General features: G+C 34.4%; 1 protein-coding gene across 3 annotated transcripts in view; it reads right to left on the bottom strand.

Moving 5' to 3' along the window:
• Positions 1-18,395: 18,395 nt before the first annotated feature.
• Positions 18,396-20,301, bottom strand: part of LOC122311134 (sodium/hydrogen exchanger 8-like) — a 65,691-nt gene continuing 63,785 nt past the window's right edge. For all 3 annotated transcript variants that reach the window (XM_043125548.1, XM_043125549.1, XM_043125550.1), the window contains 2 exons: positions 19,747-20,045; positions 18,396-18,919 (listed from right to left, as the gene is read on the bottom strand). In XM_043125548.1, coding sequence (XP_042981482.1) covers positions 18,629-18,919; positions 19,747-20,045 — 590 coding nt within the window. In that variant the 3' untranslated portion in view covers positions 18,396-18,628. The remainder of the gene's footprint in view (positions 18,920-19,746; positions 20,046-20,301) is intronic.

Genomic DNA, 20,301 nt, shown 5'->3' with positions numbered 1-20,301 from the left:
CCAACTGCATCTATATCTAAAGTTTTAAACTTTCATCTACAGTAAATGTATAGTAAAAAGTAAAATTGGTATTTATTATATGCTAAGAATGTATCTTTTATTATTTTTCTTTAACTTTTTCTCATATTTTCAGATCTTATTTCTCTCTCTCTCTCTCTCTCTCATACGGCACTTGGCAGCAACCTACACTTTTGATCCCCACCAATTCGTTCAGAAAATAGATTATGGGTGGCTATGGGTGGAGCACTAGTAGAGTTCTTCCAGCGAGGAAGCTTGTGATTGTTGGCCCGTAGAGTTGGGTATTGTGGTTGGTGAGGCTTGCATCATGGAATAAGGTGGTCAGGGGGAGGGTGAGGGGGCAACGGAGGGAAGCTCGGTGGTGTATAGACAATGAAGAACTTGGGATGACTTATGGTGCAACGTAGAGGTCCTGTTGTGGATGGTGTAAATCATGGTGTGGATGAGGAGTGGTTGTCGGAGATGCATATTTGTTGCTTTGTTTTGGGTTGTCTAAAACAGAGGTTTGTGCAAAAGTTGGGTTGTGTGCTTGGGTTGTTTTTATGGTGGTTCTGGTGTAGCACCTTGCCGGGTGGCTTCCATAGTTTGCTCTTCTGTGGGGCGTGGAAGAGGTATGATGCCTTGCTGGGTAGTGCATGGCTTCGTCGTTAGGTTGGCGAATGTGGGAAGAGCAAGAAAGAGGGAGAAAACCATGATTAACTGAAAAGATGTTGGGGGTGATAACAGGGAGGAGAGAAAAATGGATGGGGGAGGAAACTGTCGTGGTGGGAATGAAGGAAAGAGAAGAAGATTTTATGTGAATTATTTATTACTATATAATTATTTATTATTATATTAATAATTAAATTGTTAATTATTTATTACTATATAATAAATAAATAGATAATTTAATGTAGATGTTTGATGTGAATAGTGAAAGTCAAATTCATCTTATATTATTTTATTGTTATATAATAAAAAAATAGTTATTCCAATATAGAGACTTGTGTAAATAGAATAGCCAAAATCTAAATTCATCTTATATTTATCAAAATCGTCATTTACATATGCATAATCTAAAAACAATGCTCTTAATAATAAGGCTTTAACAATTATTTATTGGTTTCCATGTGCTTGCATCTTTTTTTTTTCTTTTTTCTTTTTTCTTTTTATAGAAAGTTTGAAATTCATTGCAAATAGATGCTAAAGACCTCAATTCTAAGTAAAAGATAACTGATCAACATAAATAATATGTTCAATAAAAGTAGGAACATAGTGCCACCACATATGCATTTGTGAATTAGCCCATGCATATCTAGCCAGACGATGAGTAGCGGCATTAGAAAGTCGACCACCACATTGTATTTTGCAATTCCTAAAGTCCTGCATTAATCGTTTCATTTCAGCAATAACAATTCTCTTAACTGTAAAAGAATCTACTTCATGATTAACTTCCTCAACCAAATACTTGCAATCACTTTCAATCATTGGATTTTGGATGCCAATGTTTAGACAATATTGTAGTCCCCCCAAAACAGCAATAGCTTCCATAATTTCTTGTTCAAGAAATTCCTCATCCCCTCTACTTAGTGCTATGACAATAGAACTATAAGAATCTCTAAAAATTGCACCAATATCAATTTTATTATGGTCAAGGAATAAGGCTCCACCATAATTGAATTTAAACCAATCAATTGGTGGAGAAGACCACCTATAATCCACCGAACCCGGCCAACCATAGCTCCGATCCACCCCTCATGTAGCCTCCCTCTCTCTCACACGGGTTGCACCTCACTGCTTAGATACACTGCCCTTCAGCCACCACCTGCCACCACGATACTCCCTCTGCCACCTCCATGCTCAGTCGAGTTTCCCCATCTCCTCCCTCCATTTCCATGCCTTGAGACCCATGGGTCCCTCTTGAAACCCACGGCTTCGCCGTGCTCCGTCACCCCAACCACCGTGAGACCACTCCTAGCCTCCCTTGGCCTCCCCTAGCCTAGCCCTAAACCCAAACCACCACTTTACATGGTGGACAGCCACCATATAAGGTGGATAGCCACCACACATGGTTTAGCCGCCACGTACGACCGTTCCTATGCCATCGACTGTGATGGATAGTAAGCATGCACAGGTTAATCCTGATGATGGTGTAACCCTCTTTCCGTTGTTATTTATGTTAGATGTTAGCTGATGGGATTGTAGAGTTCGCTGTATAGTGAAGTGTTGAACATAGTTGTGCAGTGTATTGTGAAGTGTTTTGGACTGTCTTGTGAAGTGTGGGTATGAAGTGTGTGCTGTAGTAGTAATGTGGCATAGTGTTATGAAGGGAGTGTGTGTGGCATGTACTCCATGTTGTGTAGTGATGCACCATGCGGTATGCATCATAGTAGTGTGTGGCGTAGTTGAATGGAAGGAAGTTCACGTGGAGTGTACTCCATGTAGTGAAGTCGTAATGTACCAAATGGCATGTCATGAAGGTTTGGATAGTGTAGTTGAGGAGCGTAGAGTGTGTTGTATAGAGTCGGAAACTGTGGAACAGTGTTCTAAAGTAGTTGTGATGTGACCTTGTCATAGTGACGGGTGTCACAATGTAGCTTGGGATTAACCTCGAGGTACGTGACACGATGGAAGTGTGAATAGAGCCTTGTCATATTAAGTGTTGGGATGAATTTGTAAAGGGCCACGAAGTAGGAAAATCCTGCTGACCGAGTTTGAATAGAAATTGATATCGGAGTATAAAGCTTATTTATACAAGTAGACGTTCAACGGATTATAAGTTGATCTTAGGTGATAAGGGGGTGAGGTACATGTGCATTTAGTGAGACACATGTACTGGACGGATTTACCATATATAATGGGTAATCTATCCTAAGCATGGTTACATGATATTTAAGACTCACAATTGGCTTAAAGTAGTGTGACATGTATGGATGGGAATGAGGATTTAGTATGGGCTAGGATGCGTGAAAGAAGTGACGGGTGTACCGTCTATGATTGGGACTCAGACTAAGTCTGAGTCATGCATCAGAATGTGGTTAATAAGAGAGTAAGATGAAGGTCTTAGTGTCTTAACCCTAAGGTGAACTATAGAGACTCACTTTAGTGAATGAGCACTCAAAGTAGAATGCTAAATTTGGAAAAGATGACCCAAGTGGGTCCCAAAAAGAGAAAACGTGATAAGAAAGACATAGAAGACAGAGGTAGTGACTGTAATTTAATTTCAAAGATTTTAGCATGGGATAGAAGGAGAGTATTCCAAGTCAAGTGTAGTTCTATTTCTAGTTTAGTTATTTATGTACTAGATAAAGAATGACATTAAGGTTATGTGTATGCATGTAAGTTGCCATCTGACACACACATAAATGGACTGCATGAAATGAGTATGTCATGTAGTACAAGTAAGTATTATGTTCATACTTTTCTAGAATTTTTTAGAAGATATGAAAATGAAAATTAAATGCTTTTCCCTTTACAATGCTTTACAAAATGACACGGACAAAGTTTTAAGAAAGAATGCTAAATATAAGTCTTCAAGTATATGTATGTAATGACCCTTTTTGGCAGCCCCTTTTTATGCACCCAAAGTATGCAAGTGTATGCATGTGAATGAATGTTATATGTAGTAAGTATTGGATGTATTTCATAAAATGAAATGCGAGACTTATGCCTCATGCTTTAAGTGATATTTTAAATGACGCAAAAAAAGTGTTTTAAAATGCCCATATGAACTAATGTTTTAAAATATCCACATGAGAGATGATGTTGTAAATGATGCCTTGAAAGATGATGTTTAAGCCCATGCTTTTAAATGACATTTATGAATGAATGGACTGATGAATGAGAGAATGAAAGAAATGACTGAATGAATAAATGTTTTAATGTATGAAAATACGTAACGACCATATGAATGAATGAAAGGGTACCACACGAATGGGCAGATTGCAATGCTGGGTAAATAGTACTGGTAGTGCACCCAGCGCTACCCCCTGATTGAAAAAGGATTCCCAACTCGTGGCTACAGGCGAAGTCCGAGTCCAAAGGAAGACCGCTAACCCTCGCACACTCGGCGTAACAGTGTGTAACGACCAATGAAAGTGACAAAAAAGAATGTACGCATGTAAAGAAAGAATGCATGTATGCTCAGGCTCTTTAAGAAATGAAGACACAAGGTGTGGGGAAATGTTTTACTAAAGAAAATCCTTTTCAAGATCCCCGCCTTGTAATGTTTTAATTGAACGAATGTCTTATGTATAGTATGTATGGAGTGATGAATGCATAACTGAAAACTTTTGTTATTATATTTTAACTATATGAAGTAATACTTACGAGTCTTCAACTCATTTTAGTTTTTATGTTTGCCTTCCTTGGGACAAGATGATGGCATGCATAAGGATAAACACAGCCAAGAGGAAAAGCATGGAAGCCTAGGCACAATATTTTATGTGAAAGACTTTTAATTATAAAATTTAATGTTTTTCACTATAACTCTCTTTAAATTAAGAAATAGGTTTTATTTTATAAACGTGAAGTCTTTCGTATGTTGGCATGAAAGGAAAAATTTTTAAATGAACGGTAATTTCCTTCATTTTTCTTAAAATCATTTTCTAAAGGTCTCATTACAAGGACGAGTGTTACAGTTGTACATACTTCAGTCTCAGTCTTGCTTCATGCAATGTGGCTTGAACTTTTCCAAACTTAGCTTTATTCCATAATTGCAGTTTAGAGTGCAACCAGAAATAGTATCCATGACTCCTTGTAAACCATTCTAGCTTCCTTGCATTTTCTATTAATCTTGAACAATTTGAGAACATGATTCTTCTCCCAACCACATAGCCTCGAATCTAAATGGTTTAGGCCCTCTCCTTCTGGTTTGAATTTCCATCACATCCACCCAAATTGGTAAGTGATCTGAGCAAAAGGAAGAGCCATGGAATACTGCAACCCTTTCAAACATATTGCACCAAGCCATATTTCCCAGAAACCTATCCAACCTTTTATGAAATCAAAGCTGATTCCTCCCGTTTGTTGCACCAGGTGTATCTAGGCCCTATAAATCCCAAGTCCTTTAGTTCACATTCCCCCAGCATATCTAAAAAGTCCCTAATTTGATGGTTAGGCCTATCTCTTCCTCCCCATTTTTCTTCTTGTGAAATAATCTCATTGAAGTCAAAGACAAGCCAAGCTTCCTCTATTCAATCTTTTAATTAAGTTTCATGTTTCAATTCTTTGAGAAACCTCTAGTTGGCCATATATCCCAGTTATAAAACCATTTCCTTAAATCTTCCTCTATCACAACATCAACATGAGAGGAAGAATAATTAAGAATAGTCAACTTTATTTCTTCCTTCCATAAGAGGGTTGATTGAACTGAAATATTGCATATTTTATATATTTAAAACCAATGTATTTTAATTGCTTAGTGACATTATTATTGGTTTTAGATGGAAAAATAGTTAATATTTATAAATTTGAGTTGTAATTTAAATTGGTTAATATCATGATTTATACTTAAATTTATAACCTCTGATTTAATTGGGTAATATTTTCTCACATGTACAATATATTTTTTATATTTTATTTTTACTTTTTTATTTATTTTTAATTTTCTGTCTATATTATTTCTCTTTCTTGTTTTTCTTGCTTTTATATAATACTTCTAGACGTGACCTCTATGCAGATGTTTTGACAGCATGGGGCACCTGGTTGCTCAGGCATGCGCTAGCTTGCTAGCTAGCTAGCAAGATTTGTGATCAATTATACTCTCTCGATTAAAGAAGACAAGTGTTATTTTTAAACTTTTTGATCTTTGACTTTTCAATGGGACACATGTAGACAAAGAAGAAAAGCAATACTTTTTGCACATGGACGACACTTACTGTAATACCCTAGTCTTACTATGTGAGTTTTTATGTCATTTTATTTTATTCCTTAAGTTAAATATGTTCATGTAAAGATTTTTTATTATTTTATTTAGATGAGTGTGTTTTTACTTTTATGTGGGTTGTTAAAATAAATTAAGTACATGATTTTAAGGCCTTGTAGTATTTTCTCCTTAAATCCTAAAATTTTATGATTTATGAAAGAGCACAAATGATTCCTACCATTGGATTGGTAATTAGAATAGTTATCTTCCTAAATCTAATCCTAACCCTCCATTTCCTTAAGCTTTTAATGACCAAAATTTAACTAAGCCTTCTTCTCTTATGAATCATTGGTCTACACATAATAGATGAAGGATTTTCTCTTCAAACCCATCGGTCTACACCTAATAGATGAAGGATTTTCTCTTCAAACCCATCGGTCTACACTTAATAGATGAAGGATTTTCTCTTCAAACCCATCGGTCTACACCTAATAGATGAATGATTTTATCTTCAAACCTATCGGTCTACACCTAATAGATGAAAGATTTTCTCTTCAAACCCATCGGTCTACACCTAATAGATGAAGGATTTTCCTCTTCAAACCCATCGGTCTACACCTAACAAATGAAGAACAAGTCTTCTTCATCTCTCTTTCCATGCTAGCCAACGCCACTTTCCTCTTTTCTTCTCATCTTCAAGAAATTAAACTCCTCTCATTTTCTTCAAGCTTTGGACCTTCACTTCACCTCTTGAAAGAATCTAGGAGCTTAAGGTAAATTGTTTAATGTGATTTAATGTGATTTTGGAAGCTAACTAAATTGTTTAGTTTATGTTTTGATGTTATGTTTTATATATATACATATATGCTCTGTTTTAATGGATTAAGTATTTATATGGGGATGTTTTGATGTTATGTTTTGTATATCTACATATATGCTCTGTTTTAAGGGATTAATTATATATATAAGGCTGTTTTAATGTTCTGTTTTGTGTATATATATAATTATGTTCTGTTTTAAGTGATTAAATGCATATATGGAGTTGTTTTTATGTTATGTTAACTAAATTAACTATTTTCTTATGTTACTCTTGTAAGGATTTGTCCAGAGGGCAATTAATTGAGGTAACATTAAGGGTAGAAAACGATGTTAGATTTTTAATATTTTAGCCATCGTTAAAAGGGGATCTAAAGGATGTTGGATGAGTTTTAACACACTTGTTATTTATTGGATTAGGATTTTCTGAAGTTAAAGGGATTGCAGCGGATCGAGGTAAGTAGCTATGACCATGCACCCACTTCAAGTTCTCTTGTGGAAGAATATTTCTCTATCTCTTTCCAAATGTTCCTCTAATTAAAGAATAAATGAGTTTATATTATGTACAAGCCTTTCTTGGTAGCCCCTGTTAAGTATCCTATTGATTATAATTGATTGTATGTATATATGGTAAATGCATGCATGTAGTCCCTAAGTTATGAAATTTTTATACATGTTTCTTGAAATAACTAAGATTTTATTTGTATGTAAGCATGACATAAAATGCTATTTTCCAAAATAAAAACATATTTATTGGACTAAGGAAGATATTGAAAATGTTGATTTCAAAGAAAGAAAAGGAATGAATTAATGTATGAAAATATATAATGGCCACATGAAAGGAAATGATATCAAAGAAATGGGCAGATTGCAATGCCAGGTAAGTAGTATTGGTAGTGCACCCAGTGCTGCTCCCTGGCAGAAAGGGGTTCCTAACCTGTGGCCACGGGTGGAATCCAGGTCCAATAGGACCGCTAACCCCAACACACGGGGCGTAATAGTGCATTGGCCACAAGAAAGTAAAAGATTAAATGAAGTGTATGCATGAAAATATGATATATAAGTATGTATGAAAATAAGAAATAAAGATTTTGCATGAAAGTATGAAGTGAGTATATGCATGATAGTAAGAAGTAAGTGTATGCATGATGTTATAAAGAAAGTATATGTATGGAAGTATTGTCAGAATTAGTATTGGTTTATGGATGCATGTTTTCAAAAGAAAGTACTATATGCTTATTAAGTTAACAGCATGGTGTACTGCTTACTGAGTATTAGACTCACTTTGTGTTTATGTTTTAAATGTCCAAGTACAGATGAATCTACTGAGGAGCTGAGTATTTCTGAGGAGGGAGGGGCCGATGTTTAGTAGTCCATTAGTAGTTTGGTTTCTTTTTATGAAAATATATAATACTAGACCCCACACGGGGATGTTTTATTGAGTTAACTTCTAGACTAGATACCTTTGGGTATAAAGTATATAGTGGGGTAATGGAAACCCCTCCTGCTTTAAGTTAGTTTCCTTTTGTAAAGACTGAAGGGACTGAGTCCCTTTTTGTTTAAAGTAGTTATGTTAAATAAATAGATGACGGACTCTGAGAGTCCTTTGTAAAGGAATGTAAAGGTATGTCTATTAGATATTTTTTTCAGTTAGAAATTAGAATTTATGCGTGATGCGTTCGAATCGTCTCACATTATCTTTTAAAAAAATTAATAAAATAATAATAATAATACTAATAACAATATGAGAATTCATATATAAATAAATTTACTTTTATAATAGGAAAAGAATAGGTACGGGATCATGGTCTCCCTCTTGATAGGGTGGGGTTGTGACACTTATTCTTTTTTGTTTCTATGTGTTTACATGCAGAAAATTGAAAGGCAAATTTTATATGGGACCCATGCATGGAATAAAGAAAAGAAAAATTGTTTTGGAAGCACAAGCACACATGGCAACTACATTTCAACTATCATGCAGTGGACTTTGCAACAAGAAAAGAAAAGGCTAACCTTTTCATGTGCTGAGGATGGACTTACGGGGTGTCACATAGCAGGTTTTGGAGAGATTAGAGGAGTGATTCACGGGAGGTCAGCACAGGAAAAAAGAGAACTTTGGTGAGAGAAGCATAAAAACTAACTTACAGGGACTGACTGAGGAAGCTTACAGAGAGTAAGAGAAAGAAAAGCTTGGAAATTTTAGCTCTGGTTTTAGGGGAAAGAAATAGAGTAGCTACGGGTGGCAAAAGTGCAGGTTTTCACTTTCGTTTGGAGGACGAAAAAGACACAAAACAAGGGGACGAGAAGCTGGAAGTCGAGGAGTTTTTCTTTTGAGACTCTATTTTCTCTCACCTTTGCTCTCTTGTTCAGATTATTTTTCATTATTATTTTGTGTTTTATTTTAGTTTACTGATGGAGAATAATTATTTGATTTCTATGACTCTTGTGATGAATATAGTTGGCTAAACTATCGTACTAAGATTAGAGGTGAAGTTTAAAGACTTAAATATTGTTTTCAGATCAACAATGGAGTTTATTTTGTGAGCTTGATCGATTGAAGGATTTTATTATTGGGTATTTTGATTGTTTATATATTTATCTTGATTCATTGTGATTTTTGAATACAGTGAATGCTTGAAAAAATCCATGTGATAGTTAAATGAGTTTGTGAAGATTATAATCATCAATTGTTTATGCTTAATCATTAGTGACTATTTTTCTTAACCTTAAATGCTAAATCTTACAATTAAATGGAATCATTATTAGTTTAATTGAAGTAAATCGATCGGAAACAATATTCTAAATTATTAGACGGATTCTCGAAACCTTAGTCATTCTCCATATTAATACATTTTATCATTTTAAATTTATTATGTTATTTTAAAAATTTTCATCTCAATAGTTTTCCTATCTACTTGATTGCACGTTCATTTTTTGTAATTTAATTTCTTCGTTTGAGTTTATTTTCTTCATCACATAAGTCAATCATTGTGGATTTGACCATGTTAGGTATTATAACACTTGTATATTTACAGATAAAACTACACTAAATTTTTGGTTCACTATTTGAGTTAAAGTTTAGGGGCATCAAGTTTTTGACGCCGTTGACGAGAATTGCAATGTGTGATAATATTTTTTTAAAAGAAAAGAAAAATAAAAGTTTAATAATTTTTTGCTAACTTTCTCCTTTTTTTTTTTTTTTGTAGATACGATTTTTGTTATTTTGACAGGAAAGAGATTAAGTAACATTGCCTTCATATTCATATCATTTGGTAATCTCGTCCATTTTTTTTACTTTCTTGCTTGTTTTTCATTTAGTATTTAGAATAGAAGACTTTAAGTGGTGCATGCATTAATTAATTTTGAGACCTCTCCATAACTTTTAACTTTTGAATGTGCTTGAACCTCTATAATGAATGATCTTGTGGCAACGTTATCAAACTGGTATGTTGAGAAAAGAGGAAATTGTTTTAAAAGAATTAGTTGATAGTTTGTCTAGTAATTCTAAAAATTCTCATTCTAATACCATGGCTGAGAATTATAGTGTTCATCATGAACTTCAAAATAATCTACCAATGAGAACTTTGCGTGAGTATTTGCGGACAAGTACTCCATCTTGCATGATTTTTCCTACGAATATAGACAATTTTGATTTAAAACTAGGGGTAATTCAATTACTTTTCAAGTTTCATGGCTTAGACTCAGAAAATCCTTATTTACATCTAAAAGAATTTGAAGCGGTTTGTGCAACTTTACAAAACCAAGCTGTCAATGATGATGTTGTTAGATTAAAATTGTTCCAATTTTCTTTGAAAGAAAAAGCCAAAAATTGGCTGAATTCCTTGAGATCAAGATCTATTGACACACGGCAAGAAATGCAAAGAAATTTTTTAAAGATCCTGATGATACTTAGGACTATTTTGATCAATTGGCTAAAAATGCCAAATCTTGGAACAACACAGATCATTCTGATCAGTCAAATAAGCCCAAGCTCAATGCCATGTTTCAAGAGGGTATGTATGTCCTTAGATGAAATGATGATTTGAATGCTAGGATAACAAGTTGGATAAGAAAAGTCGACGCCATGAAACTTAGGAAGGTAAGTTTGGTTAAGGCCGTTGAAAAAGAATGAGAGAATTGTGGCATATGTGAGATTAGTGGACACCTAACTTAGGATTGTCCAACAATCTCCGCTTTTAAAGAGGTGTTAATCGACCAAGAAAATGCCATAAATTCTTATAGGAGACCATTTTCTTCTAGGGGTGCTACCCACATCATGCGGGGCGGGTGCACCCCTTCCCCGCACCCCTCCCCCGCATATGCGGGGGATGAATATTTGATCCCGCACGCTGCCCTCGTGAGGCGGGGGCGGGGCCCCCCGCTCCGATGCCGGGGGGGCGGGGCGAACACTCCATCTGCCCCGCCCCCCGCCCACTTCAAGAATCCCATATTTTAATGGGCTTAAAAAAAAATTTTGTGTCTAAAAATATTATTTTTAGACCCAAATTATTATATAATTAAATCGTAAATTAAAATTTATATATATAATAGTAATTTAAAAACTAATAACATAAAAATTATACTACTAATTTTTAAATTTGTTAAACTTGTGTTTAAGTCCCACATTGCTCAAGTAAAACTCTTGTATGACCTTAGAGTTCTATATAAATGGGGCCTAGGGTACCCATGGCATATGCAATCTTGTGATGAACAAGTCTCACTCTCTTGTGATTCTTGTGAACAAGTTTAACAAATTGTAATATATTATATATAAATATATATATACAATTTGTAAAATAAAAATATATATATTTATAAATATAAAATATTATTTATAATATAAAAATAAAATGCGGGGTGGGGGAAAAGCGGGGCGGGGTTGAGCCTTGCCCGCCCCCCGCCCCCGCTTAGTGTATTTCATGCGGTGCGGGGTACCCCGTCCGCCCATGTGGAGGCGGGGTGGACGGGGGCGGGGTAGCGGGGGGCGGCCCCCGTCCACCCCTATTTTCTTCCCTTTATTCAGAAACATATAATTCTGAATGGAGAAATCACCCCAACTTTAGTTGAAGGAACGAGTCCAACTCAAATCAAAATCCTCAAGGGCCTTCTTCTTCAACTCCTTATGTGCCTCCACATAAGAAAACTTTTGAGTAGATATTACAAACTTTTATGCAGGAGCAATCCAAAATTAATACTTAGAATGCAGGCCATTAATGAGATGAGAACTTCCATTAGTGACTTGACCTCCACATTGCATGTTCAAGAAAATGGTAAACTTCCCGCTCAATCTCAGCCAAATCCCAAAGGGAAATTTGAGGTAAGAAATTCAAATTCTTCTAATTCAAAATTTGAACATGCCAAGTCCATCACCACTTTACGCAATGGAGAAACAATTGATAAGAGTATTTCAATGAAAGTTGGTTAGATAAAAAATTCTTTAAATTCCAATAGTGATGGTGAACTTGACAATGTTGAGCTAAATATGCCTGTGAAAACCCCAATACATGTCCATTTTCCCCAAAGGTTGCAACCTTCTCACAAATTGGTTCAAAATGCTGATATTCTTGAGATTTTCAAACAATTGAAAATTAACATTCCTTTGTTGGATACCATTAAACAGATTCCATCTTACGCTAAATTTTTAAAAGATCTGTATATTGCGAAGTGTACAATGAAAGTGCAAAAGAAGACTTTTCTTACAGAACAGGTAAGCGACATCCTTCAGAATAATTCTCCTCCAAAATATAAAGATCCAGGTTGTCCAACAATTTCTTGTGTGTAGTTTAAATTATTGATAATGCATAGTTTAAATTCTGAATTTAAAACTGGAGGGAACATTCTGTGCATCAGGATTCACTTCCAAGTGAGGGATCTTGATGACATTAGTTCATTCGTAATGATTTAAATTCTATTATTGTTTAGGAATGTCGACCTCAAAGCATTAATGTGATCAAAAATCTTTTCTTACAGTAAGTATATGAATATTATTACAAGTTTCATGTATAGAATTGACTCTAATATAGAGAAACATGAGCATGTCAAATTTACACTAAGAGTTTTAGACCCTAGTTTATCCATCTTAAGTTTAACATCAATTATTATTGATAATACTGATAAGGGTCAGAAAATTACAATGTTTAAGAAGATTGAATTAATTACTACATGTTAAACTATATGAATTTTGTTTTTTTTTTTTAGTTTTGTACATAATGGTTTACTTTGGAAGCATTATTTTCATTAAAATAATAAGAAATGAACAAGTTAGTAGCATGGTTGTTAGCTAGATACAAATTCATTTTGCTAATTTGTACATTTTGGGAAAGGAATGAAATGATTATAATGAAAATATAAGAATTGTGTTAATTGAAGTTTGAAAAAAACAATGACACATGAAAGTTTAGGTGCCCTAAGCATAAGACATGATTCGAATGGAAGGGTAAACATTTTTCTGTATAAGTTTCAAATCAGATCTTAAACATGTGTATGCATTCTTTTTAAATTAAACTTGAGTACAAATGTTCAAATTTCAATTTGTTCAATATGCCATTTATGTTGGTTCCATGTTTCTTTCCAATAAAGTTGTATTTGTCATGCCTTCATAATAATGTTTTCATTAAAACTTTTTTCACTCATGAGGTATGTATTAGAACCAAAGGAAAAATGATTTATGAAAAACTTTTACAATTTATGACATAAAATTTGAAACATAATTTGTGACATAAAAGTTTGGAAAATATCTTCAAAAAAAGTTATAGAGATTAGTAAATAAAATATTTTTCGCATTTAGATTTTCTAATCTCAAGATGTGTGTTGATTTTTATAAAATAAAAACAAATCAAACATATCAATAAAAGATGCCACAAGAAATAGTGAGTTTCTTGAGATAATGCATATAGACACATGCAAACATTTTTATCTATAATATTTGATAGATATGAGTATTTCATTATTTTATAGATTATTTTCATGGTATGAATGTATCTATTTGCTACAGGAGAAGTCTCAAGCCATTAATAATTCTTGAGATACTTCTCATAGGGAGGAATTGCAGTTAGATAGAAATGAGAAAATCATTGAATTAGATTGAAATAGTATCATAAGAGTTGGGCTATAATGGTTTAGAACTTATATTGTGTTTTAGTAAAGTAGTCTTAATGATTTATTTTGACTTATGAATTGATTTAAGGCATGTTGATGAGTGTGCGAAAGTGCACTCTAAATACCCTATTGTTGGATTAAAATACTAAAATGTGAATAGAAATCATAGAAATTAATGTGTATTATTGAATTGAATTTCTATTTACATTGGGATACTCCTAAACAATTTTTTTTGTTTAATTTTAGAGTTTATAAAAGAGCAAGTCAAGCCCAGTCAAATTCAAAGCAGGACTTTTATGGGGTTTGAGAGCAATTTGGAAGAAAAGAAAAAGAAAAAAAAAATACAAAAGGAAACCATAAGAAGTCCAAGTCTGAAATTCGCCAGGAGACAGTCTGGACATACTTTAGTCTTTTAATAATAACTTTTTACTCACATATTGGATTAATGCGATTGTTGATGCATTAGAAAGCTATCGTAAAGGGCTATAAATTGGTCTCTAATAAAGATTTTCAAATTCGAACTCCTGACGTGCATATGTGGTTGGAAAATGAGTCCTAAAATTTAGGAGATCTTTTTATGCAGAAATTATGAAGAAATTACGGTTTCTTTCCTACCCTATATAAGCATATCATTAGCACGAAATAGAGGGAGAGAAGAGGCACAAGAGACAGATTTGAAGAGATGAGAAAATAACTTCCATGGCCGCCGTTCACTTCATTCTTCTCTTGAGATTTTTGTTATCTATTATATTTATAAATAACTAAATTCTCGAGTAGGGTTAGGGATGAACTTGCACATTAGATGGCATTTCTAATTTATTTTTAATTCATGTATTTGATTTTCAATTGATAAAACTCTTTTGTTTTATTATTCTCAATTCATTGTTAATGATTTCTTCTCCGAATAATCATAAAATTTATTTTGTTTATAGACTTAGTCATGCTTTTTCTATTGAATTGATTAGTTCTTTGATTATGTTTGGATCAATTATTTATCTATATTGATTTAGTTCTTTGCTGCAATATCGCTTCCTGAGTATATTGTCGTTGTTGAATTTTCTCAATAAGGATAGTAATTTACATATTTTAGAAGTGGTGAATGATTTTTCAAAGGGTTACATTTAATTTAATTTTGGTTTATACATCTATAAATTCCGATTGGAAATTTCGGGAATTGAGTTTCTAATTGAGTTATCTAATGAATTAAGAATAATTAAAATACCGGATTTGTGCAAGGGATTCCTGATGCTCTACTGTTCATCAAATTTGAGTATTTCTTCCGTTAGTAACTTTGCTTCATTTTAATTTGTATTTAAAATTAATCTTTATTCTCCGTCAATCATTTAATATTTTTTTTTAGTTTTTTTGTTTCTTCTGCTATTCTTTTAATTTGTTTCTCTGTGGATCGACATCCCAAAACTGTGCTACAACTATCGTGTTATTCTTTGGGCGTAACACATATACATGTATAGGCAGTCAAATTAAAGTAATACTTTATAACCCAAATGAAAGAAAGTTGAATCCTATAATATTTATTGGATACATTATCATTACTGATCACTAAAGGAGATTCAAATGATTTAGAATGTATTGTTTCTATTTTGAATTTGAGAAAATTGAAATGTCAAATATCTTACGGTTGGCAAAATCAGTGGGAGTATGGAAACTAGAGATATGATTATCATGAAGTGCATTCTTGTAGTTTTCTTTTATGATTATCTTAATAATAATATGGAACGACAAGCAAATGGTAATCCACCTCATCAGAGAAACACCACTGAAGAATTGGCCATAGAGACATTAGAACAAGTAACCTCATGTAATCTTCTTGATTTGCTATTTGGTTAAGCTACATGGTGTATCTTCAAAATTTGAATGTGATATAGAAACAAATAAAAGTTTACATATGTTTTCACAAATTATAACAATAGATGATTCTATAACAGATCGATCCATAAAAGAGTGATTGAAATCCATGGATCAATGTAAAGTCTGTAATTTCGTCTAAATTGTCTTAAATGTATGAAAAGTCGAATGGAAATAAGTTTTGGAGACAAAATCTTGACTTCAAGAGCAATGTTGTATGATATAAAGTTAGACTTGTAGTTAAGGATTTCACTCAGAAATGAGCATTGATTAGAGAATTTTTCTATTAAACTTGAAAGAACTCATTGAGACCCATGCCCTTTTCAAATCCCAAAAAATAAAAATTATTACATCTCATCTCACTATCCAAACACACAACAAACTATTTCATCTCATTTTAACTCAAAAATTTAACTACTATTCAAAATATTTCATCTCATTTGAACTGCGTAACCAAACGAGGCCTAAATTTAACTTGCAAGAAAATATGAAGGTGCAACAACTACTAGAAAAGTATGAAAAGGCTTCAGGTCAAAAGATTAATTGAGAAAAAACTTCTATGGTTTTCAATAGAAATGTTAGAGCATGACTAAAAAAGGAAATCTTGTCTTTCTTTGGGTCTAGAGCTTTCAACAATATCAGAAATATTTAGCATTACCTCATGTGGTAGGCAGGGCAAAAAAAAAAAAAAAAAAAAAAAACGCCTTCTTTGTATAAAACATAAGGTGTGGTTGAAGCTTCAAAACTATAAGAAGAAACTGTTGTTGTAAGGTGGAAGAGAAGTACCTATCAAAGCAGTTGTTTTATCAATTACTACCTACTCAACGAGTTGCTTCAAGTTACCAAGAAAACTTTGCAATGATCTAGAAACCATGATGTCATATTATGCCAAGGACAAAAGCATAATGAATAAAAGAGAGACATTGTTGGATATGTTGGGACTGGATGGGTGAGTCAAAACATGCAAGAGGCATGGGTTTTAAGACCTTAGAACTTTCAATATGACACTTTTAGCTAAACAAGGTTGGAGAATCATGCAACCTAAAGCCATTTTGCTGCACAAAATCTTTAAAGCAAAGTATTTTTCAGATGTGTATTTTGTTTTTTACTCATCATTGAGATCTGGGAAGATACTTTTGGATACCTGGACACAGGAACTTACACCAAGGAATATATGGAATGGATGAAGGGGAAAGAGTGGAAAGCTTTATTGATAAGAACACAAAGTGGTGGGATATGGAAGGATTAGAGCTTCCCGGATATAGAAGGGTTAGAGCTTCCCAAGAGAGAAAAAAAAAATACGTTGCAACAAAAATTCTGAAGATTGAGCTCAGCCCAAGAGAGCAAGAAGAGAAACTGATATAGGCACTAGAAAAAGATGGAAAATATAGTGTCAAAAGTGTATATAGACTACTCAAAGCAACACGAAAGCATGGACATAAAGGAGACTGCTCCAATGTAGAGATGAAGAGGTGTCTATGGAGGGATCCATGGAATATGAAAATCCCAAACAAAGTGAAAGATTTTGCATGGAGAACTTGCAAAGATTGCTTGCCAAAAAATCATAATTTAAAGAAAAGGAAAGTCTTCACAGTTGAAGGATGCCAATTTTGGAACGAGGGAGTAGAGGATACAGCTCATGCCCTTTATTGCTGTCCTACTCTAAAACAATAATAGGGGAAACATCTACCATATATACAAGCTTCAGGTAGTATACTAAGGCATTTGATGATATTGCTTGGAAGGTAAGAGATGGTGGTAGCAAGGATGAGATGGAACTATTCTTTCTTATCACATGGGATATATGGTTTGAAAGGAAGAAAATGGTGCAGAACAGTTGGATGAATCCATGGCAAGTGATTGATCATGCTTTAGCTTTGCAAAAAGCTCATAACAAGTACCAGTCAAAACCACAAAAATTGGTTCATACTCAATGTTGTTGGGAACATCTTCCAACTGTTCTACACTGAATGTAGATGAGGCAATGTTTTATGACCAGAACCAAGCAATGATTGGAGCCATACTTAGAGATGCTAAAGGGGGATTTTTAATGGCATCTAGCAAAAATAAACAGGAGCCTAAAGCTTTTGAGGAGATGAATTGCTAGCAATGCTTGGGACCTACAGTTATGTGTTTACATGGAAATTATAGATCTTATCCTTTTTCATTCATGGTAAAGGAAACTCAAGCTGAAGAGGAACCTATACATTGTTGAGTAATATAATTAAGGAGATTAAAGTGTCATTTGGATAGTGAATTGAAATACTATAAGGATAAATGAAAGTTAAATAAAATATTATTAGGATATTATTATTTTATATTATTATTATTTTGAAATTTAAAAAATTTAAATTGTTTCTTATCTTGCGAGGAAAGTCGAAAAGATTGTAATGATGATATGAGATAAAACATTTCTTGTATTCAAACTTAGCCTAAAGCTATTTTGCAGACATTTAAAATAGCACGATAGATTAACACGCTATGCTTGGACCGTTGATAACATTATGTGGTGGGATTCAATCCTACCTTTTATCTCACAAGTTGTCCGGATAGACAAAAGTATGTGAAGTTTTGATTAAATGAAGTTGATTTATTTAAAATAATAATAATTTAGGGACCTTGTGCATTTGCACTAGGGTATTACACGTTATACATTAGTAAAAGAACCCCAACTTTTCATGTTCACTTTTCAGTCGGACAAATTTCTGATCTTTTCAATTTCTCTACATAAAATATATGCATGCACTTGTGGTTTCATCTCTTACTCAAAAGGATTTCATTGTATTTGGTAATCGGTGCATAAACCATACAAAATTTAGTAAGATAACATAAAACATATCACGTCATCGAGCTTTACGTAGTGGAAGGCCTTTAGGCTATCATAATGACCTTTTTCTTATTTACGTAGAACCCCTCGAGCAGAATGCAACAACTATAATAAATGAATCGCGACGATCACTCTGAAGATGTTGACTTTCACGAAACCTAGCGGAAAGAAAGCCTACTTGGGGAATCAATGCTCACTACAACCTCATCCTCAGGTCCGGACTCGTCACTAGAATCATCTACTGGATGACTGCCCCTTGGATATTTAACTTGTCGATTACCTGTAAACTTGTTCTCGCCAAGGTTCTTCCTTGCAGTAATACCTCCTTTTGATTTGACAGAAAGAAGGCGGCGATCTTTATATGAAGGAACTGTTGGATAAGACAAGCTGTGTGATGGCTTAACGAGACCACGCCTCCAAGAACTTCTAGTACACCATTTGGTATTCACCTTGCAAAAATAAACAACGCATTATGTCAAGAGTTTCGAACAAAATCTGACGGAAATGTTGATGCGGCATGTGACACGACATGCAATCAGTCACCTTTTTTTTAAGGTTGATGGTATAAGATATAATCATCATTGCCTTGCAATCAATCACCCAGGGGGTGGTGGTTTCCCCGCACCTACACCCCCACACGTGCAGGTCGAAGTGGGAACTGCTCTAGCCATGTGGGTGGAGGGTGGATCCTTTTCTCCTCACCCCGTGCAACTGGAGGGAGGGTTCCCTAATCCCACTGCCTGCAAACGTGTGGGAGGGGAAGGGTCACATGCCTGAACTGCCCACCCTGTGCAGATTCGGGAGGGGAAGGGGTTGGAACCCTTCCACTCCCATGCCCATACTTCCCCCCATCCTGTAGATTTGGCACCTTCCCCACCCAAGCCTTCATAGGGTGTAAATGAGGTAAACCCTCCCACCACGTGGGGGGTGAGAGGGATTTTATTTCTACTCCCCCCAAAGGCACATATGAAGGGGGAGATGTTCTGCCTACCTTGCTGATGGGTATTGGGAACAGCCCTGTTTTCATAAGTTGCTAATCACACAGAATTTTTTTTTTTTTTTTTCCATTTTTCATTCTTCTGTAGTTCAGGAACCATGTTATTTAGTGAAACCTAGGGACTTCATTAAATTTCCCTAATATTTAATAGCCAAAACAAAAAGAGAAAAATAGAAAATTCTGAAGGGCAAAAACTTTAGTCTAAGAAAATAAATTCATTTGACCTTTATTTCACGAAGCAACTTCCAGACACTAAAAAATATATCAATTCAATCATACCATACTGCCATAGATGCTAAGCTGCATTGCCCTTGCAGACAAGCTGTTAGCTTGTTGGTCAATCCCTTCTCGGATCTGGTTATGTTGCTTTAGATTATAGAAGTTTTCTGGCCAACTCATTAGACGACGAGGTTCCCTGCCAAGGGATCTATGGGGGCGATCAGCAGCAGGAGATATCCAGGATGACCTTTGGAGGGTACTGTCTCCTTCAAATGCTGCCATGTCAAAAATTATCACTCTTGCTCTTGTTTCTACTTGATAGCAGGATCCTTGATGAGAAAAACTGGCTCCCGTGATACCTGTTATCATAAATAAGAAACAGGAACCTCAATTAAATTTTGGCCATAAACAGGATCAGTAAAAAGGCTAATGGTTATGGAATCCCATGTACAACATGCCTTGGATTTGTGGAACATTAAGCTGATTTTCCTTGAAAGATAACCATGCTTAAAGATAATTAATTCGAGCAAGAAACATATGTCATCAAATGTTTTGAGCACTATGCAAGGTGACAACCCTCTTGGTGTAAAGAATTTTTAAGGGAATTACCTGCCC

This window comes from Carya illinoinensis, chromosome 5 (assembly GCF_018687715.1).
Source record: "Carya illinoinensis cultivar Pawnee chromosome 5, C.illinoinensisPawnee_v1, whole genome shotgun sequence".
NCBI lineage: Eukaryota > Viridiplantae > Streptophyta > Magnoliopsida > Fagales > Juglandaceae > Carya > Carya illinoinensis.
This window is presented reverse-complemented; position numbering and strand designations above follow the sequence as displayed.